Consider the following 23,880-nt stretch of genomic DNA (forward strand, 5'->3'; position numbering starts at 1 on the left):
TGGGTGTCAATGGAAACAAGCTAAATGGAGAAATGCTGGTTTCTTTTGTCATTTGTATCTTATTGCTAATAAGGAACAATTAAAAACTGAGAATACAGCTTCTTTAAGACTAAAATAAGCAACAAGGGTTCAAAATCTTAATGAGCTAGACCGGGGTGGAGGTGGGCAATGTCGGTCCTGGAGAGCCGCAGTAGCTGCAGGTTTTCATTCCAACCCAATTCCTTCATAAGAAGCATTTATTGCTCAAGTAACACTTCTGCTTCATTTAAGTTGTCTAGCTGCTATACAACTTAAATGAAAATGAAGCAGAAGCGTTGCTTGAGCAATAAGTGCTTCTTATGAAGGAATTGAGTTGGAACGAAAACCAGCAACCACTGCGGCCTTCCAGGAACGACGTTGCCCACCCATGTGATAGACCATGAAGATTCTAATAATCTTAAAATGAGAGACAAAAAAGATGAGATTGTGATAAAAGTTTTGATGTGTGCTGCACTTTTCTTTTGTATGTTGTTTTTCATTCCACCCAAATTATTAATTATCTGATATATATTGATACATGAATGCATTATTAAATTATACATCTTGTTTGTGCTCCTATTCTGTAATCTTAAATAAGCAGTAGACTATCTTTTTCAAGAAATGTATCCAAAGAACCCATTAAGACTTTCTTCAGACAAATCAGATGTGTTAATGGTGGAATGGCTGGGGACACTTGTACATCTGGCTAGGATTCACCTCATTCACCGCCAGGCTGTCTAATGAAATAGTACAATGGATAAATAAATAATAATAATAATATTAATAATAATAATAAATAAATAAAGACAGACCTCAGCATGTGCATCTTGGGAACTGCACGTCTGACATTGTGGTCAGCAACACAGGAGCGCCACAGGGGACTGTACTTTCTCTGGTCCTGTTCAGCCTATATACATCGGACTTCCAATACAACTCGGAGTCCTGCCATGTGCAGCAAAACTGTCACTGTCCTGCTCCACTGACAGACTGAGGAGATCGTTCCTCCCCCAAACTATGCGACTCTTCAGTTCCACCCGGGGGGGATAAACATTAACATTTAACATTATACAAAGTTATTGTCTGTTTTTTTCACCTGCATTATTATCAATCTTTAATTTAATATTATTTATTGTATCAGTATGCTGCTGCTGGAGAATGTGAATTTCCCATTGGAATTAATAAAGTATCTATCCATCCATCCATCCATCCCCAGATTTTAGTCTGTTGGATTTAAAATTCCGTAGTAGCAGTCCTACCATTATTACATTTTTTCCTACTACCTTTTGTTTACCTCATGTTGACCACTTTCAATTTTTTCTTCAAAGTTAATCTCGGGCATCATCTTCTTTATTTACCTAAAGACAAGTCAGAAAACAAAACAATAAATGTGAACTATAACCTTCACACATATCAGTTTTAAAATAACCTCAAAACCCAAAAATGAATGTGAAAATAAATACAAATAGGTTACTGTATGGACACAGGTCTTTAGTTACTAGTTAAAGGTGGAATATGACAAGATAAGTATTTCAGTCCTGACAAGTTAATAAAACAAATGGTGAAAATGCTTTTTAGGAAGCAGCAGCAGTCGTGTATACTCTTGAGTTGTAAGTAGAGTGAACATGAATATTCAAGGTGTAGCAGAATTTAATCTTAATATATTTGTTATTTAATACTAGTAGGCTGTTCTGCTTAACATTTTAAATTTGTGGTCATTAAACTTTTGATAGTTGCCATAATGAGTATGACCTGCAGGGGGACATTTCAATGACAACTGTTAAACCATTGTAATCTTTTTAATCTCTGTCATTTTCGTTGGTTGTGTTTTCCACGTATTTTTTGCATAACAGTGCTGTGTGTTGCTCAGACATTTGTAAATTGGAACCACTGAAGTAATGGTAGATTTTCCAGTGGTGCATCTCCCTTTTACCCCTGTGTATTTTCCAATTGAAAATATTGGTTTTTATGTGCTTGGCAATACAGTCTTAGCCAAGCATTCTTTGAGGATAACATCTGCAACTACATGGAATTGATTGCATGTGAACAAACATTACTCTTTGTTTGTAAGATTTTGTGTGTCCTCTTTCATACCATTGACTGAATGCTGGCAGAATTTAACAAACAATAACTATGGACTGAGAGCACCATGGAATTCCACAGGAGGAGAGGCAGCAGTTTCTAAGGATAGTGTGGCTTTTTTAGCTCAGCATGTTACTAATACTACTCCTTCATGAGAATATGCAGAGTAAAAATAATAATGATGATGATGAGCTAATTCATCAAAGGTATCATTTAAAATCTGTCCTGTACTATATTTTGCTTTTAGTTTGTAGTTTCTTAGTGTGTTTTTTTATATAAATGTCTGCCCATAATACAGCAAAATCGCTTAAACAATTTCTTTGTCTGTCCATTTTTAAAACTGCTTAGACTGTGTTCACATTACAAGACTGAAGTAACTCAAGCCTCATTTGTTGCCTTAATGTGACTCAAATTTAATGTTTTCATGGCTGTGTGGACACACAAATCCAGTGTTTTTAAATCAGGTCAGTAGTACTTATGAATGTGAACAGTCAAGATAGGATAATCTGAGCTGAGCAAAAACTGGAATTGAGCAATGAGGCTTTTAATGTGAACAAGACAAGCAGCTCCAGTCTAAGACATTGCTAAATGAGATTAGCGCTACATTAATCTCACTTAGTAATGTTTTGGACTGGAGCTGCTTGTCTTGGTCACCCTGCGCTAATCTAGGGTACATCAGTTAATGAGCTTGTGTTGCTTCGTCTGATTTTTCTAGCTAGACCAGAATTAACATCTGTATTGATAATTTATTTCTTGAATTGTATGGTTAACAGTCCAGTTAATTCTTTATTCTGTATTAAATTGTGAATTCAAGTCTGCTATTTCATTTGTCTTCCACATCTGTGAATTCATAGGACCCTATATTACATAAAATATAGAAGGATGAATTAAATCATCTGATTAAAGAAAGAATACATATGCCATCAAGAAATTGTGACCGTTTTATTTTTTAACTAAATCCTGAATGCAGATGGACCCTCAAAGGCTGAGTTTGAAAACTCCTTATGCAGGGCTTTTTAATTAAGAAAGTTCCAACTTTTACAAAATAGTATGTGCTGAACCTCTGTAACTTATACCTTGAACTTGAACAACATCCATTATCAGACATAATATACTGACAAGTTCTTGTCAGGAATGTTGCTCAGTTTTCCAAGAATTGGCAAACTTTGAATGCATTTACATTCTCTTGAGTTCTCCACTGGCCCATGTAGTAAGGTGGAGAAGGGTTATTAGAATTACAAAGTCACTCTGTAAGCCTTATTTTACTGTAATAAAAATGTCATTTAAAATGTTACAGTTAAAGGGTGACATCGTGGCATTGCAACCTTACAGATCATGGAGTTCATGCTTGGATTTTAGTTTGGTGTTTTGCAGTAAGGAGACTGTGGAAGATTGTGGGTTCGCTTCTCGGTTCCTCCCTGTGTGGATAGCGCTTTGAGTACTGAGAAAAGTGCTATATAAATGTAATGAATTATTATTATTTGGTGGTCATCACTTTGGGGGTTTCTTTTGAATTGCCGTGTTCATAGGGATTTCTTCCAGAGGCTTGGGTTGCTCTGCAAAGTGAAATACCTGTTGGATTGTGTGTGATCGTAAATTGTCTAGTGTATTTCTACATTTATACGTTTGCTTATAATGCCTTATTATAGAAATAAGCAAATGCATAAACTAATATTTAGACACACTTTATAAAACCTGCCTTTATCGAATGTTCCATCAAAGGTATTCTTATGTGACGTTAAAAATTACCCTTACAATGAAAAGCACCCTAAGAGCTGTATGCATATTGCTGTTAACCTTGTTTTTCTTTTTCTTTCAGTGGGAAGATCAATTACTTTACTCATCCTCCAGAGACTCATAGCCTGCCCACACATGTTAGTGCAGAAATAGTTGCAGAAATGGGTAAGGCATTTGATCTTGATGAGCTGGAGAAGAGTAACCTTGATGCACTTGCAGGTAAGTAAACAGGGAAATTCTTTTATTTTTATTAACACGGCACTTCACAGAACACTACCATTTTGGGTCATGATACCAAAATTTTTGTATTTTAAAACAATACTATTGAAATATCCTTGATGCCTGTTTGATAACATAACAAAAAACAAAATCCATTTGAATGGCTTTGTTATTCAAATTAATAATATTTTCCCTTTTTCTGTAATTGAATGTAAATTATATAAATACTAATAATAAATTCAGATGTACAATACTAGGATATCAATCAAGTAGTTACCCAACTATCATTTAAGTAAATTGGTACAGGCATTCATAAATATTAAAATACAGTTCATATACAGTTGAATTTTAATGTGTGATGGCCATGGAGATTTCTCCAGTGTAAAAATGTTGCTGGTTGGGGTGTTGTAATCTGGTGTACTTACTTTGTGCAGATTTCAAATAAAAATTGCACTAAAAATAAAAATTTAAATATATTAATTGTACTGTTGAATTAATGAATCCCAATATAATTTGGGATATATTCATTTAAATAGACTTTAAAGCTGTTTTTGTAACAACATGCTTTTAAAATCTGTTTTGTCATAGAATCGCTCTGTTAGATTTGTAACATTCGCTGCTGTAAGATTTATATTACATCATTAGTTGGTTAAAATACTTGCAATAGAATAATCTTTACTGGATGATTCAAATTGATTCAGTTTTCAAATGTCAAATATCCTGATACTTTAATTTTTTTTTATTTATTTTTTTTATTTTTTTTAAATGTCCAAACTTTAAGGTTTGCTGTGTGAAATCAAGCTTTAGTTTTGCTGTTTTCAGGGTGTTTTATATGACTGATAAGACTTTTTTGTTGTTGCTTAGCCTCTTTAACAAATGGAGAATTCAAATATTACCTCAATCTGTAGTGCAACTGTTAGACCGCATTGTATTCACAGGCGTTCCTTTCAAATATATGACATATGTGTTTTCACTACATTTGTCATTTTTAGGGATTGTGCAAATAAACATTAGATTGGCTTCATAAATCAACAAATGACATAAATTTAATCTTTGCATGCTTCTAGTTAGCAATGAAGTATGCTGTTTTGCCTGTCCTGCTAACTGGCATCTTTGTAAAGCTTTTTTTTTTTCAAATCAACAAATAAATTTTATTTTGGTATTAAATAAGAAGTCAACTAAAGTGACACCTTTTAATAAATAATAATTTTTAATAAAAAGAGGTGAGAAAGAGGTTGGGAGCGTACACTGATAGCGCATTGCCACATGACAAACCATCTGTATTGCAGCAGGTGACATCTCAGCACAACACTGGAACAGCGGGAGTTTTTTTTATGGTGGCTAGAGTGCCAGTCCTGCCACCAACCCCCAACTTTTCCCTGTAAGTTGGAGGACCTGCTTGCAGGGCAGGATGCAGGTTAACGTCATACCCAGGACGAAGCAATTGCAGGTTAAGGGCTTTGCTCAAGGGCCCAACGGGGTACAGTCACAACGCCATTTGAACCGGCAACCTTCCAATTGCTGGTGCAGATCCCTAGCCTCAGAGCCACTACTCCACCATCTTGCCTGAAGAAGGGACCCAAGTTGCCTCAAAACCTTGCATATTGCAATCTTTTTAGTTAGCCAATAAAAGGTGACTTCTTATTTCATCCATAATGGTTAACACAGTACAACACCCTACTATCTTGGTATCAACAAATGGATCAGCTCATTTTATGGCTGGTGTAGACAAGCCAAATATCTGCTTTGTTTGAAACTGGCTTTGATTTTTACTTGTGCTACCAATGTGCAGTTTCCTCCCACATCACACTATATATGTAATTGTGGATGTGCGTGTGAGGTTCCCCTGCGACCCTCAACTGGATAAACCAGTTAGAAAATGAATAGAACTATATACAGTGGAAGCTCGGGTCATGACCGTAATTTGTTCCAAAACTCTGGTTGTAACCCGATTTGGTTGTGACCCGAAGTAATTTCCCCCACAGGATTGTATATAAATACAATTAATCCGTTCCAGACCATACGAACTGTATGTAAATGTATTTTTTTAAAGATTTTTAAGCACAAAAATAGTTAATTATACCATAGAATGCAACATTGCAAGAATTCACACAATAGCCTTACGAACCGCTCGCTGTAATCACTTTTTTTTTTTTTTTTTTTTTTTTATATATGAGTTTTAAGCACAGGGAAAACATGAACATTTGAAAAATCTGTAATTTAATAAACAACCAAGAAAAGTAACATTGCAACAATGCACGCTACGAACCGATTGCTGTAAACAGAAGTGAAGGTTAAAATCCAATAGAAAAAAAAGTCTTCATTAAATACAACGAGGTTAAAACAATGCTCAAATCAGTCTCTTTAAAAACAAGCCCGGTGCATTCTTATAACTGCCTTGTCAGCCTTACACAGCCAGCTCTCTCTCTCTCTCGCTCTCGCTGCACAGGGAGAGACTGAACACGTGCGGAAATCATCGATGGTACAAACCGGAAGGGAAACTGGCTTGTTTGTCACCCAAGTGTGTGGTTGTGAACAGATGCAAACTTTTTGGTCGTAACACCGATTTGTACGTGGTCCAAGACATTCGTGACCCGAGGTTCCACTGAATGTAGACCTGCTCATTGCAATCTGAGAATGAACATGAGACGCCATTCCTTTATTGGGACTGTGTAGGATGATTCATCACACCATCATTTCATCTCCTCTTTCAAATTTGTGACAATTCAATGTTAAATGATTACAGCTTAATTCGAATTGGTCACATCATTTCCCTCAAAAGGCATGCACAAAACTGTTTCTGAACCAACTCCATAATAGGATAAAAGTGTGAGAAACAAAAGCCGGTGTGTGAGTTTTTCTTCTTCATAATGATAAGCATTATTTGCACAATTGTGTGCTGAAATTCTCTTCCCTCAAACAAAAATCATTTTTAGACAAAACTTCTGTTGTTATTGTTTTCACCGTTTGTTAGTACAATGATGTATCATCACCACTGTGAGCCATTTGCATATGTAGTTTTTACCCACATTTTTGTTGCATATTGCTTTTGGATTCATCTAACTGCAGTCAAGCATGAGTGCTATACTGAATTACTGTATTACTGATACTATAAAAATGCTGGTACAGTTATGTTTTCAGGATTTTGATAAGGACTTGGTACTGAAATATGGAGTCTTGTGACATCCCTATTACCATAACAAGAAAGTTTACAGAGGACTGTTGAAGGGCACTAGTTATACAAAAGCTTGTTCGTTACATGATCAATTACAAGAGCAACATAGGAGTCTGCATAATTGTATAAGTCTATTGAATGAACCACTAAAATAGCCTAATTTTCAAATTGTTTTATTTTTCCATTGTTGAGAATGTCTATAATAAAAAAATATTTTGCACTTGTAACAAAATGAATTTTTCTGATTATTAAGAGATTCCCTCTGCACCTATGCCGGGTGGATTCTGCATGACATCTTCCGGTCTGACAAGTGGAGGGATAAGAGATGAATCCACTGAACAAGAGATGGATGATGAGCATCTAGATAGCAATAATTCAGCTGAGGAGCAATCTGACCTTGAGACTATGGATGAAGACAAAGATCTGGAAGTAAGTAGGATATAAGCTGTTATTTTCTATTTTAATTAGCAGCATTACTTCCTTCTCTTATAATTTTTCCCTTAGTTTGGCCCGATGACTGTTGAGATTAAGGAGGGCAAGTCTAAAGTTCAAGATGCTGATAAAACCAATGAGAGGATACCTGGTTTAATGGATATCCTGGCTATTGACCCACTGCACCAGGGACAGGCACTGCGGGCAGCCAATAAAAAAAGAAAAAAGCAACAGAAAAGAGCAGGTAAGTTGCAGAATGAATGAGAATTCTTTTTGTCAAAGTTGGAGCAAAATACACCAAGTCTTCTTCTTCTTTTGGCTGCTCCTGTTAGGTTGCCACAGCGGATCATCTTCTTCCATATCTTTCTGTCCTCTGCATCTTGCTGTGTTACACCCATCACCTGCATGTCTTCTCTCACCACATCCATAAACCTTCACTTAGGCCTTCCTCTTTTCCTCTTCCCTGGCAGCTCTATCCTTAGCATCCTTTTCCCGATATACTCAGCATCTGTCCTCTGCTCATGTCCAAACCAACGCAATCTCGCCTCTCTGACTTTGTCTCCCAACCATCCAACGTGAGCTGACCCTCTAATGTACTTATTTCTAATCCTATCCATCCTCGTCACACCCAGTGCAAATCTTAGCATCTTTAACTCTGCTATCTCCAGCTCTGTCTCCTGCTTTCTGGTCAGTGCCACCATCTCCAACCCATATAACATAGCTGGTCTCATTCCACCCTTCCTGCACTCTCTTTTTCACCTCTCTTCCACAATCCCCATTACTCTGTACTGTTGATCCCAAGTACTTAAACTCATCCACCTTCGCCAACACTACTCCCTGCATCCTCACCATTCCACTGACCTCCCTCTCATTTACACACATGTATTCTGTCTTGTTCTTACTGACCTTCATTCCTCTCCTCTCTAGAGCATATCTTCACCTCTCCAGGGTCTCCTCAACCTGCTCCCTACTATCGCTACAGATCACAATGTCATCAGCAAACATCATAGTCCACAGGGACTCCTGTCTAATCACCATTGCAAATAAGAAAGGGCTCAGAGCCAATCCCTGATGTAATCCCACCTCCAACTTGAATGCATCCGTCACTCCTACCACAAACCTCACCACTGCCACACTTCCCTCGTACATATCCTGTACAAAACTCTTACGTACTTCTCTGCCACTCCCGAATTCCTCATACAATACCACAGCTCCTCTCGAGGCACCCTTTCATATGCTTTCTCCAGGTCCACAAAGACGCAATGCAACTCCTTCTGGCCTTCTCTAAACTTCTCCATCAACATCCTTAGAGCAAACATTGCATCTGTGGCACTCTTTCTTGGCATGAAACCATACTGCTGCTCACTAATCATCACCTCACTTCTTAACCTAGTTTCCACTACTCTTTCCCATAACTTCATGCTGTGGCTCATCAATTTTATTCCCCTGTAGTTACTGCAGTCCTGCGCATCCCTCATATTCTTAAATATCGGCACCAGTACACTTCTTCTCCACTCCTCAGGCATCCTCTCACTTTCCAAGATTCCATTAAACAATTTGGTTAAAAACTCCACTGCCATCTCTCCTAAACACTTCCATGCTTCCACAGGTATGTCATCTGGACCAACGGCCTTTTCATTTTTCATCCTCTTCATAGCTGTTCTTACTTCCTCCTTGCTAATCCATTGCACTTCCTGATTCACTATCTCCACATCATCCAACCTCTTCTCTCTCTTATTCTCTTCATTCATCAGCCTCTCAAAGTACTCTTTCCATCTACTCAACACACTCTCCTCACTTGTGAGTATGTTTCCGTCTTTATCATTTATCACCCTAACCTGCTGCGCATCTTTCCCAGCTCGGTCCCTCTGTCTAGCCAATCGATACAGGTCCTTTTCTCCCTCCTTAATGTCCAACCTCTCATACAATTCATCATACGCCTTTTCTTTAGCCTTTGCCACCTCTCTCTTCACCTTGCGCCTTATCTCCTTGTACTCTTGTCTACTTTCTGTATCTCTCTGACTATCCTACTTCTTCTTTGCCATCCTCTTCCTCAGTATACTCTCCTGTATTTCCTCATTCCACCACCAGGTTTCCTTTTCCTCCTTCCTCTTTCCAGATGTCACGCCAAGCACCCTTCTTGCTGTCACCCTTACTACATCTGCTGTAGTTTCCCAGCTGTCTTGTAACTCTTCACTGCCACCCAGTGCCTATCTCACCTCCTCTTTAAACTCAACCTTGCAATCTTCCTTTTTCAACTTCCACCATTTGATCCTTGGCTCTGCCCTCACTCTCTTTCTCTTCTTGATCTCCAACATCATCCTACAGACCACCATCCTATGCTGCTTAACTACACTTTCCCCTGCCACCACTTTTCAGTCTTCAATCTCCTTCAGATCAACTCTTCTGCATAGGATCTAATCTACCTGTGTGCATCTTCATCCACTCTTGTACGTAACCCTATGTTCCTCCCTCTTCTTAACATACGTATTCACCACAGCCATGTCCATCCTTTTGGCAAAATCCACTATCCTCTGACCTTCTTCATTCCTCTCCTTGACACCATACCTACCCATCACCTCCTCATCTCCACTGTTCCCTTCACCAACATGCCCATTGAAATCCGGTCCAATCACCACTTTCTGTCCCTTGGGGTACACTGTTCATCACTTCATCCAACTCACTCCAAAAATCTTCTTTCTCATCCATTGCACACCCAGTTTGCGGTGCATATGCACTAACAACATTCATCATCACACCTCCAATTTCCAGCTTCATAATCATTACTCTGATTAACACTCTTTTCAACTCCAAAACACTCTTGACATACTGTTCCTTCAGAATAACTCCTACCCCATTTCTCCTCCCATCCACACCATGATAGAACAATTTGAATCCACCTCCGATCCACCTGGCCTTACTCCCCTTCCATTTAGTCTCTTTCACGCACAATATATCAGCCTTCCTTCTCTCCATCATATCGGCTAGCTCTCTCCCCTTACCAGTCTTATTGCCAACATTCAAAGGTCCTATCCTCAGTTCCACTCTCTTTACTTTCCTCCTCTCCTCCTGCCTCCGGACACGTCTCCACCCTCTTCTTCTCCTTCTTCTTCTTCGGCCAACAGCAGCCCAATTTCCGCCAGCACCCTGTTGGTTAACAGTACTGTTGGCGGTCATTGTTAACCTGGGGCTCGACCGATCCGGTATGGAAATTTGTATTGTCTGCATATTGATTTTGCAAAATTTTACACCGGATGCCCTTCCTGATGTAACCCTCCCCATTTATCCGGGCTTGAGACCGGCATGAAGAAACACACTGGTTTGTGCGTCCCTGGTGGCTGGGTTAGTTTGAAGAGAAAGTAAACATCTATATTTCTAGAGAGATCAATTAATGCCATTTTAGTGGAAAATGTCACTTTTCATGCAAGTTTTCATAAATGTTTTTCATTATGTGAAAATATATTCTAAAAAAAACGTGAATGTCCAAGTAGCAAACCTTGAATCCTATAAGTGTGCGTTTTAAATTTGTGGATAAAAAGGGTCATATCTAATATAACTCTTACATGGGATTTATTTTCAGTTCTTGACCTAAAATAAAGACATGTTTGATTCAGTTGCACTAATACAGCATACAGCTGAACACTAAGCATGGTGTTTATATTCCACGTGTCACTGTTGAATTGCTTCAGACCAGTTTGATTAACTGATTTATCTCAAAGAAAAACCTAGGATTCTATAGTCTCTTGGCTAAAAAGACCAATAAAGTGCTCATAATTTTCAGGTTTTAATTCAACAGAATATGTTCGAATATGCCAACAAACTCAGGTTAGGTTTTGAGTTAAATCCTCAAAGTACAGTAAGTTATGCCAAAATTTGATCTACTTTTTAATTATGTGTGGTGTTTTTTTAATGATAAAGAAAAAGAAAACAGTATTGTTTAAATTAATATAATGGTAGGAGCAGTTTATTAGAAAATTTCACACAAAATAAAAAACTTCACAGTTGCTTTCTTACTTTAAGAAATATGTGTGAATGAGAGGAAATTGCAGCTTATTTTATAAACAGGCTGCAACCTTTGGTCGGTGCAAGGCAGGGGTTTTAAAATTGCCTATTGAATCCAATGTCTTCACGCATCACCTTCAAAACCACATTATTCAACAATGTCCACACAATGTACAGGCTAATAATCTGATGACTTTATTTATACATTCAAAATAAATAATGTTTGAAAAGTAACTTCTAACAGGGCAGCACAGTGGTAGTGCTGCTGCCGCCTCACAACAAGGAGGCTGGGGTTTTGGGTCCTCTCTGTGTGGAGTTTGCATGTTCTACATGTGCCCACGTGGGCTTCCTCTGTGTTCTCTAAAGACATGCAGGTTAGGTAGATTGTTGATGTTCATCTGACCTGTGTGTGTGTGTGTGTGTGTTTGTGTGTGTGTGTATATTATCACCCAGCAATAGACTGGCAGCCTGTCCTGGGATTGTTCCTGCCTTAAGCCCTGTGCTTGCTGGTATAAGCTACAGCTTCCCTGCAACCCTGCTCAGGATAAAGTGGAAAATGGATGGATATTGGTAACTTTTAACTTGTAGAGGAGGGTGGCTTTGAATCTTTGAAGTCCACTGAGGTTAACATAGGCTGGCAGTGGCTGTTTGCAATGTTTCCACAATTATAACACCAAACATAAGAGGTCTTATTTATTATTGCAAGCTAATTTTAACAAACATGTAGCCATTTATCACTGTGAATATGATCATAGAATATGGTAAAGTCCCAGCACAGCTCCTGAGGACATACAACATTGTTAGGAATCTATTTAAATATTTTATTGACTATTGTCATTTGACCAAGTACATTTCAAATTTAGTAGAATGCAGTTAAAAAGATTAGTTTAATGACCTGTTAATAGTAACTTTGTAGAATTCTAATTCTGCAAGCAGGTGCTGACAGTTAATATGAGCGTTCATACACAGAGAGATGATTAATGGTGTGGCTTTATGAGATTGACTAAAGTTTACTGTATGCCGGATGTTCGGATTGACCTTTGCCTATGAAACTTAGAGGCAACAATGGTAATGGTCAGAGCGTTTTATCTTTCTTACACTGTGAATAATTTACTTATCTATTAGTTCATAAGCATTAGCCAATATAGAACTAACCACATTGGTATTTAACATGCTCTTACATTACTTGTATAAATAGCCCTAGAAACATATTTTTTTCCCCCACAAGACAGTTAGTAAATGCATCATGCATAAAATGTGAACTGGTCAACAAGTGAAATGAATTACTTAGTTGCACAGACTTATTGCTTATTTGAAGAATTAGTAAGTATTGGAAACCAAAAGCTGCAACAGCAGGCAACTGTTCACTTGGAGAACCAGGCCATTACCAGAATATTTAGCAAGGCAGAGGCCACTTGAAACACCTTACCTGCATTACAGTCTACTGTAGCACCTATAAATAGTAATATATATTTCCAGTTTTAATTTGAAAAAGTTCACTTTGCAAAATGCTTTTATTATATTTGTATAGGTTAACTAAGTGCCAGATATAATGCATTTTAAATGAAAGGCCAATGGCAATATAGTTTGCTGTACTATAATTTTAGCTGAACTGAAATCAATCAAGTTTAACCAATATGTCTGTTGAGTTAATATGACATTTTATTAATGTATTCATTTTTTATGTTTAGATAAAATTGCAACAAAGCTGTCAGATACCCTGACCTCTGCTATGAATTTTGGATTTTTTGGTGACTAAACGACACTCCACAGCATTTTATGGACATTCAGAAATTTGTACATTTATCGAAACAACAACCGAAGATAAGCAGATGGATTGAGGATTTACAGCATAGTCCTAAAGAAGATGTCGCCAGAACTTGGTTTGATGTGCATAATGAAATAAGCAATGTAATGACTGTTTAAACGGATACTCTGTTAAATAAATAAAGCCATTATTGTTTTTCAAGTTAATGATTCTACAGAAAAGAGGAAATTGTGTAAGAGTTGTGTATTGAAGCCATTGATATCCAGAAATTTTCTTTTTGAAGTTTAATGTTTTTTTTCATCATGATACTTAGGAATGTGCTGGCACTGATGATCCAAAGAATTATTTATCAGTTCATTATTGTCACATCTACAGAGTGCAGTAAAATTCTTATTTGCATGCATTAATCAACATGTAACACAACATCTCTTTTCAGCACCATTATTAGTGAATATAACAGCATAACTTATGCCTTCCTTACCTTAAAAACCTCAGAACGCAGTTTACAACACTATCTAGCATTGAGAAAAGTGCAGATTTAGATTTTGAAAAATGATTAAAAATAAATGTCATCAAGATAAATGTGACCACTCAGGCCTGGCAAATTGTTAAATGAGTTGCAGTAACTATTCAACATGAAGATTCTGTACACTTCAGACATTTAGTTTAGATTCTGAATATTGTATTGTAATTGCACATGTGTAAGCAGCCTGCATCAGGAAAAAAACATTCTGTTCATAAAATGTTACAAAAGGGGAAAGGCGTCTGGAGTCCTTCAGGGGTCTGTCTTTGGGCCATTACTTCTTCTGATTAATATTAATGACACTGATTCTGGCATCATAAGTAAACTTATGAAACTCGCAGATGACACAACAATTGGTGGAATGACAGACACTGAGGAGGCAGCAAAAAAATAATGATTTGTATAAGCTTCAGAAACTGGGCAAACACTTGGAAAACGCAATTTAATGTTTAAAATGCTACACGTGGACAAAAGAAACATCAATTACAAATGCAAGATGGAAGATGCTGTCTCAGAAAAGGAATTGAGAGGTTTATGTTGAAAAAGGAGAATGTCAGTTTATATCATAAGTGTTGAATATAAATCACTAGACATTATGCTCAGTGCTATGTGAGACCACATCTGGAGTATTAGGTGCAGTTCTGGCAATCATGCTTCAAGAAGGACATAGCAGCACTTGAAGCTGTGCAGAGAAGAGCAACCAAGTGCCTCCCAGGACTTAAGGACATGTGCTACTGTGACAGACTCGGAGAATTAAACCTGTTAGTCTCACACAAAGGAGACTGTATGGGTCCTAATCCAGGTCTTCTACTTTATCAATGCCTTTGAGAATTTTGATCCAGCCAAATTCTTTCAGCTAAACGGTGAATCACATATACAAGGACACCACGCTCAAATGGCGATGTATAAAACCTAAACTTGGCGTAAAGCCACGCACATTTCCACGGTAACTCATACCTTGGCATACGCAATTTCTCCGCTCGGTTTTGCAGACTGGCGGCACCCAGCGTCAAAGCAGTGCTACCGTTCCTGTGTGGTCACCCTTTCTTTCTTAGCTCCACATTCCTGACGCGGCTTTATAAATACACTGAAACTAACTGCATATTGTTTATTAGTGTAATGCATCTGATTGTAATTAACCTGCAGCAATATAATGGTCCAGGGAATTGCCATAGTATTCCAAATACCATAACTGCTTTAGCGTTGTAACTCTCACTGCATCTTCTTCTTCTTTCAGCTGCTCCCGTTAAGGGTTGCCACAGCAGATCATCTTTTTCCATATTACTCTCACTGCACCACTCAGAGTATTTATATCACTGTATTTGAGTGGGGAATCACAGCAGCAGCTGATCGGAAAGAGAATTATCGGTATACAGCATGAAACATACGCTGACTCAGCCACGGCAAAATGCTTTAGAGACTTCGCAGTACAGACTTCGCGGTTTAGAAAAAGTTTCATCCCAAGAACTATAAACGCACTCAATCAGTCCATCAAGTGCTCCTTGTAGAACTGTTTGTACTTATAAGTACAATTACCCCACTGTAAACTTGCACTACAGTTATAATATTGCACAACCTGCGCCACTTTATAAAGCGCGTATTTACATATGATGACGGTATTCATTTTTAAGATGAAATGCAGCAAAATATGTTGATTATATTATACAGATAAAACTTTAACTTCATTTAAATAATCTGTATTGTTAATAATTAAACACGTGAGGACACGGTGCCGCAGCGCTAGCTAGTTCAGGGATTGTTCCTGTATTGCGTTGTATTCTTGTGCTGACGCGACACTGGAAAGATAGACGGATAGAATAATTAAACATGTACTACGAAGATATTTCAATGTTACTTAAAAGTTTTGAAGAATCGGCGTTCTAAGCTTACAGATGGCTTCACGTCTATTACAGAGCTGATTGTGTGGCGATTGGGTATTTGGAGAAAGAAAAGTAAGGACAGGAATTGGAGGTTAGTACGTTTGAAAGAGACAGTACTTCTGTAATAAATTATTTCATCGAAGGTCTCACATGGCGCAGCAAGCCTCTTGCGTGAGATATGAACAATCACTGCGCCACTGTGTTCCCATGTTTAATAACATGGTTTCATTCCTATCATCATGAAAAAGATATCACGTATACATCTCAGTATTTTAATTATTCAGAGAGCTGTAATATCACAAATGTAATGGATTCTGTGTCCTGTCGGAGAAAGAGAAAGCCCGTTTAAGAAGCAGGTAGTGATTCACACACATAGAGCACAAAGAAGATCAAATACAGAACAAAGCATTTAACATCCTACATTAGTTACAATGGGATTTGAGAAACTAGTAAATTAAACGATTTTAAGATGAAGTTTATGATGTTCTACTTTAATGGCAAAATAAACTACGTGATTAAAGTGGAAATTTCTAAATTAAAGTTGGCATTTTGTGCTTTTTTCCCACTGTGTGCCTATTTTTTTGTCTGTACCCTAATAAGCTTTCATATGACACTCAGACGGTGGGCTACGACTTGCCTTTTCACGGCAACTTTGATATGTGATTTCTTTTTTATTTCGGGCACTGTGCGACTTTGTGAACTTGAGCTTTCGAGTTTCTCCGACACTCTGTCACTCGATCAACTTTCTTTTGTTGATTATACCACTGTTTAAACCAACAAATAGTACGTTTTTCCTTTGCCTCCACTTGGTATTTGCTGAAATTCTTATATTTTCCCCTGTGCTTTTCCCATTGTCTTTTCTCAGAAGGCTATTTATATCGATTTGCATATTCAAAGAGGCGTAATTCTGGGAGGAGTTGGGGCGGGACAGAAGGCGCGTGCACGTGCGTTACTTTTCACGCTGATCGGGATTTATGTAGTGGAAAAACGTGAAAGTTTGCGTACGTACAGATTCCTGCATCTGGATTTTTCTGTGTGTACGCACATTCCCGCTTTGTGCTTACGCCATGTTATAGTGTGAGTTCTACGCACGGCGTTATACATGAGGCCCCTGGACAGCTGAACAAACAAGTTTGATGGACTGAATAGTCTCCTCTTATTTGTCGAATTTCTTGTTCTTATGTAGTTTTTTGCACTAAATTCTGAAATCTAACATTGAAGTCTAACATTTTATCACTTCTGATAAAATCAGGACCACCACTTGGAATTAAGATAAGTGCAATCTGATGTGTTCATATTGTGATAGATCTGCACTGTGCCTACCTCTGATCTCTTAAATGTCATCTTGTGGTTCCTGGCTTGAAACCAGTAAAAGCAGCTGAAGTATTTGTCTGTTGAATCTTGCTTTGCAGCACTGACAGCACATTGGGAAAACACCCTTTTACGGTATTTGTGGTAGAACTGGCTATCTGTTGGATACATTTAATATGAAAGATATAGTAAATTAATTTTACAATTCGTATAACTAGATCAGAATTGCTCTTAGCATCTTTACAATAGGTTGGACATTCAAACAAGCTAACCTGCTAAGCCAAAGAAGATCTACTGTAGTTTAAGAAGGTGATATTTCTGTAATTTGTGGGTTAGTGCCATATGTGGCCCATAAAAGGTATATTCTTTAAAAAATTGATACACAATATTTCTTAACGAAGTAAATAATCTAGCAATAAGCAAGAATATACTAACATGCTGTTTACTCCACATCATTCCAGGCAGATAGCATGAGACAGATTGATTATACTATTCAGCATTCAAAAGTGAGGGTTTAAACATCACCTTACGCTGAACTTGCCTTTATTCCGCTGAGGATTCTGGGGTCACCTTTCAACTGCACTGTGAAAAGCTGTGTAATATGTGAACCTTTGGTGTGTGAAAGCATATGTACACCCCTGTGTTACAGTCCATCGCTAGACAGCAACATATTGACTAAATATTATGTAGACTAGGGGGCTTTTCCCCCTGCTCGCTTTGCTCGTCAAACCCTCCGTCCGCCAAGTGCTACGCACCGTTGTGAGGAGGGGGGCTGAGCGCACCCCAAGGAGACACGGCCGCTCCTCCAAAACTCCTCTCAAAAGGTGATACGATGGAAAACAAATAACAGGTTTTTTTTTTTTTACCTCCTCTTTGCTCGATCAGCTGTTGGCTTGCTGCTGCTGCCATGCCATGTGATCTGCAGTTCGTGTGGTGCTTCGAACGTTTTAAAATCACTGCCTTGTCTCTCTTCTCCCCAAGACGTCCTCAAACAGTATTCGATCTCTTTTCGCCGTTCCGTTATTTCACCGAGTAATATTTTCCATTTGTTTGCGCTAATGCGATCTTTACCCTCATTTTTTTTTAAGACTTTCAAATTTTCCTACTTCCGTTATCTCTAACTTGCTCTGCATGTGTATTACTGGACTTGCTTCCAGGGGTTGTAAGCATGACGTGACTCGCCCGTCTCGCGGGACATGAAAGTGTCTCTCTTCAAAAGATCACGTCTCGTCACAAGAAAAAAGTCCCATCCCAAGTTTTTTTATTTTTTTTTATAATAGAGAGATATGCATGTATGAGCTAATTTTATTACAAACAAAATCAAAAAAATTGCAAGAAACCTTTTTAAACCTCAGCCCTTGCAGAGCCCTACCTTTTCATTGTAGTAATGTGTTCCTGCCGTGTCCTTAGCACATTATGTAGTAACAGTTATTTCCTTGTTCTCAATTTTAATGCTTAAGATATTTTCTTCTTTCTTATATTTTTCTAGGTAGCTTTTAAAAGCATTGTGAACCAAACAGGGTGAGATACAAACAACAGAGAATGAGCTTCCAGTTGTGAATTTCATATTCATTTTGTGAATGTACAAAGAGGTCTGCATGTAGTAAAATTAGTTATAGGGTGACATGGCCAATGAAACAGTCATTTGAACCATTTCTGAAAGGAGAGTAGCTACACTTAAAATAGCACAAATGTGAACTGAAAAAAATCACACAAGATACAAGCTCACCTTGAATGTGTGTGATTGTGTGGTGTCCACAGCAGGCCAACAAGGTGGAGAAGAGTTAACACATGAAACTGAGTAACTGTCGAGACTGGGCCTTTGGCTCAAAGCTGAGGACCATGCCTTATTTAGTTCTTTTTCTTTCTTTCTACTCTGCTCACTCAATTGTTAGCTTCAGAGCTATCGTTATCCTGTATGTATAATATCTCTTGTATTTTCATTTCATTAAATCCAAATTTATGAGCAGTGGGTTGGTGTTAGCCTGGTATTACGTTGTTACATGTTAACAGTGCTTTCTAAACGTCCAATGTGGTGACATGATTGACAAATGCCTAACACAGCATACACACGTGTAGATGAAAGTTAACAAATCAGTAACAGTGTCTGCACATGTATTTAATTGAAATTTCCAATTGCTACTATAAATATATAACATGTTCTGCAAATGTATAGACTGAGATTCACAAATGTATAACAGGATTTGTAAATAAGAAGGATTTCATAAATCTGTAAAAACAAGGAACATTTAAAGTTAATCTGCGTGATGAGCAGCAAATATTTGAACCGGATATTCAAATGAGTTATGGGATGCGCCAACTAGAACAGTCTGTCAGACACAAAAAAACTGAAAGCCACTCCATATTGGTGCCCCAGAATGAGGTTTTGGGCCTATGCATCTAGACCAGGGGTGGGCAGATTCAGTCCTGGAGGGCCACAGTGGCTGCAGGTTTTTGCTCCAACGCAATTGCTTAATAATAAGCCCTTATTGCTCAAGTAACACTTCAGCTTCACTTTAGTTGTCTCACTCGTTAAGATTTTGAACCTTTATTGCTTATTTTAGTCTTAAACAGCTGTATTCTTGGTTTTTAATTGCTCCTAATTAGCAATACCATGCAAATGACAAAAGAGACCAGCATTTCTCCATTTAGCTTGTTTTCATTTACACCTGTGTGTATTTATCGTGCACTATTTGGTTTAATTCAATACTTGGAAGGAAAGTGAAGAGAAAAAAGTGAAGCACTGAGAATTACTCATCTGTTTTCGACTTCAAATCATTTGGATGATATCCTTAGAAAGGAAAATAAATCTAGGATATGAGAATGACTTGACATGGCAGAGTTAAAGAACTAGCAAGCCATGCAATTAAATAATTGACAAGGATTGGTTTTTAATTAAGCAACTGGGTTGGAACAAAAACTTGCAACCACTGCGGCCCTCCAGGACTGAATCTGCCCACCCCTGATCTAGAGTTTGTTTCAGGCTACATCATGAAATCTGAACGTTTACAAATAAGCTTGTAATTATTGCTTGTTTCCTTACTAATTAAAAATGAGGTTAATTTAATTAAACACAGCCTTCAATCCATTCAGCCATGCATTCATTTTCTATTTTTTTTTTCTAAAGTGAACTGCCAAGGGTCATAGTAGTACAAATTAAAATAAGCTAATTAGCATATCAGTGGTGTCACGGCAACAGTTGCCTAGTTGTGGTTGAAACCACTTGACACTCATCCAATCCCAGCTGCTCATCTCTGTGAACTGGCCTGTTCCCCCCAAAGCACAAGTCTTTTCTCACTGACATGCGAGGAGTTAGGACAATTGGTGCTTTTTTTTTTTCTTTTTCATCTTGATGGTATCTGAACAGCTTCTGCTTCTGCTTCATTTGGAGTAGAACAACAACACATCAAAGAACTTTGTTTCAGGAGGTTCTTTGTTTTTCAGTAGTCTTCTACTGAATTATGAACATATTTGCCACCTTTTTCCTTTTGCTCTCAGGTATAATGCAGCACCAACTTTCGTTTGGAGAAGAGCCTTTTTGTCAGGAATTTCTGGAGTTAGCTGCCCATATCTTGCACCATATACATGTGGGAAAGCGGTTAGATACGGAGTCCTCTCTGGAGGAAGTCCAGTTTGTCACTCCCACACCGAGTCTCTGGAAGTGGACTCTGTTTTGTATGTGTATTTATATTATACTTTTGGGGCTATTGACAAGGATGGTGAGAAAGGCTGATGAGGAGGAGCTACCTTCTAGATCACTAAAGAAAAAGAGGAAATGGAAGGAAGCAATGCAAGACCAGTGAGCATAGTCAGCCTTAGTTAGAGTACATAACTCCTGGCGTGGCCTGGTTTAGGTATGTGAGCACTGTCAGGGAAAAATAACAAAAACAGATGCAACCATTAAAATATGCCACACTGTAAGCTGACTCACAATCACAAAGTTCAAAACAAGCAATTATGAAACAATCTGGACTAGCACACTTAATAATCTATTGTTATTGTTGACAGAACAGACTCTGTAGAACACTATAGAAACTCCAGACGTAAGAAATATGGCTTCTGGCACAGCAGGCAGACATTCTGGCTTTGGATTCCCCACTGGAATCTGACGCGGTTTTATTATTGCATTTCTAAAGAAAGTGACGTACTGTTACTGATACTTAGCTGAGAGTTGTAACTTTGGTCAACTGACAACTTTCAGTTCTGTTTAAATAAGTATAAGTTTGTCACTGCATATCAAGGAATGTGGCAATTAATGAGTATTATCATTAGCAAAATAGGTTGACACAGAAAAGAACTGTGTCCTGATTTTTAGAAGTCAAATATTTGACATAATTCACAACATAAGAAAAAAACGAATGAAGATGACAAGCAGGGAAAGCAAGGTTATAACAAACAGACCAAACTCCAGTATATTTCTATTAATAAACTACACAAGTGACGTAAAACACAAAATAAACTTGACTAATGTGAGGCAGCAGGATGCAGGGTCTTTTCCTTTTTGATTTTCAGCGTAGTAAATAAGATGACTGGGCCACAACCATAAAGATTAATCGTTTAATATGACAGTCTCGATAGACAATTCATATGTTAACAGTTCAAAGTGTGCAACTTAATTCAGTCGCTGGAGAAAAAGGTGTATCCTGCTCTGTAACATTTTTCATAGGAATGTAATGCTGATATTCAGTAAACTTTTTGGGCACTTTTTTCATTTTGACAAAACGCAGTGGATATGCATCGGTGCAAGCAGCGGAACTGTTTGGAATTTGTGTACGAATCTGGACCTGGATTATTTTCTGTTTCTTGTGGTGTCAGGTCACATTATTCAGAGTTGTTCTTATACTCTTTGCTACTTTATGCACTAGAGAATTAATCTGTAAATTTCCCAAATGGATAAAGGCAGCACAAATGGCAGAATACTAGAATAGTTAGTGTTGCTACCTGCTAGGTCACAGTCCTGGTGGTGTGCCCTGCATTCACCAACTATGAAAATGACATTGGCACACTGTTACTAAATATTCATTTCTTTCAAAGTTCAGAGGTACTCTGTGTGTTTAGGTGGATTAGCATTTAATGGTGCACTTTTACTGATAATCTGAACCTCATTCCTAAAGAATGGGTAGAGAGAACTTAATTTGCTTGATGTGTACTCTCAGAGCATCGCACGGGTATTTTTTTAGGACATTTTGGTATTCAGACACACATACTTGCTTTTACGTGATCGAGCATGGCGGTTTTAGAAGATCTTTTTCAAGACTGAACATAAAGTGAAGGTAAAATCTTTCTGCAACAACAAAATGACATCTTATTAGGTAAGATTTACTCTATTGACTCTTTTTAAGGGCCAATAAGAACAACAGTTTGCCCAAATAAACTTGCAAGAAATGTTATTGATTTTTTCTGCTATAGAAAAGATTATCAAAATTGTATCATGTGACCCTGAAAGCGAAAAGGTGGGCTTGAAAAAAGAATAACTGTATGCACTGAAATGCAATAACAAAAAAAAAAACATTAAAATTGGGCTGGCTGTGATTTTCATTTTAGCCATATTTGAACGACTTCTTGTCTGCTTTATCATTTATCCCTTATGTTAAGCAGTAAACACGTACATAACATGTCCCACAACTAGATGAGTGCTAAATTTGTGACTTTTTCTCTCTGGGGTCAACTTATGGTATTTCCCAACTGGCCTCCTCTTTAAAACCTAAGAATTTCAAACATATTTGGTTTGCTGTCCTGTCCTAACACAAGTCACCAAAGGTTAATGAACGTCAGCCCGGCTTTATCCCTCCTGTCAGAATTTACGTTCCATGTCTAACGGTGGGCACAGCTGTGTGGTTTACCCAATATTTGCATTATGAAGTAGATTTTATTGGCCTCATTGAAGTTGCTACCAAGCAAATCAGCATGTACTATAAATTTGTACTTGACCTTGATTGAAATTTTGTTTGATTATGAAGCACATTGTGTTAAAATGAACCGCTGAGTGGTTTTGGAGGAGTTGTATGGTTTAATGTATTTCCCATGAGTGAAAAACAATAGCTGTAATCTGACAAGAGCTTCTACATTATCACTCAAAAGCCAACTCACTGGGAAAAGCACACAAAAAGGAACTGATCAAATGCAAGAATGTTTTACTCTTGGACAATTGTGTATAGCATGTTCAAGAGTAAGCAGCTCCAGTGACAAAATATTATTTTTACTTATTATTTGAATGATGCATTTATCCAAGGTGACTTACAGAATTTAAGATAAAATTGATCACATTTCTTTTATTTTTCCTATTGGAGTACAGGCAGGTGAAATGACTTGCTTATGGACACATAGTGTCGGTAGCGAGATTTGAACCCACAACCTCAAGGTTCCAAGTCCTAGGTCCAAAGCCTTAATCACTACACCCTGATATCCACACTGATACACCCGAGTAACACAGCTAGTGATTTCATATAAACAAAGTGTCAAAATGGTGACGGCATTAGTGTGATTGTGATCTTGCAGCCATCATCACTATAGGCTACCACTTTGGCTGGATCATGTACAGGTCAAGTACAGATTTGCCATATAAGTAGCATTTTCCTTCTACATGAATTATAAAGAAATGAATGGAAAATAACCAAAGGCCAACATATTCACTTTCAATCTCTTACAGTATTTTTTTGTGAAGCCAATTGTCTATTAAAGTCATGTGACTGATCCAGTCACACAGCTTTATTCCCAGTAGTTTCATACACCATTT

The 23,880-nt window shown here is 37.8% G+C and overlaps 2 protein-coding genes across 2 annotated transcripts in view; one reads left to right on the forward strand and one right to left on the reverse strand.

The window, feature by feature from the left end:
• Nucleotides 1-13,636, forward strand: part of gnl3l (guanine nucleotide binding protein-like 3 (nucleolar)-like) — a 50,574-nt gene extending 36,938 nt beyond the window's left edge. The window contains exons 12-15 of the mRNA XM_028813299.2: nucleotides 3,917-4,053; nucleotides 7,482-7,657; nucleotides 7,733-7,904; nucleotides 13,354-13,636. Of these exons, the coding sequence (XP_028669132.1) occupies nucleotides 3,917-4,053; nucleotides 7,482-7,657; nucleotides 7,733-7,904; nucleotides 13,354-13,421 (553 nt within the window). The 3' untranslated portion in view covers nucleotides 13,422-13,636. The remainder of the gene's footprint in view (nucleotides 1-3,916; nucleotides 4,054-7,481; nucleotides 7,658-7,732; nucleotides 7,905-13,353) is intronic.
• Nucleotides 1-23,880, reverse strand: part of si:dkey-13a21.4 (uncharacterized protein LOC494576 homolog) — a 991,873-nt gene that overhangs the window by 275,533 nt on the left and 692,460 nt on the right. The window lies entirely within an intron of this gene.

This window comes from Erpetoichthys calabaricus, chromosome 11, assembly GCF_900747795.2.
Source record: "Erpetoichthys calabaricus chromosome 11, fErpCal1.3, whole genome shotgun sequence".
In the NCBI taxonomy this organism is placed as follows: Eukaryota; Metazoa; Chordata; class Cladistia; order Polypteriformes; family Polypteridae; genus Erpetoichthys; species Erpetoichthys calabaricus.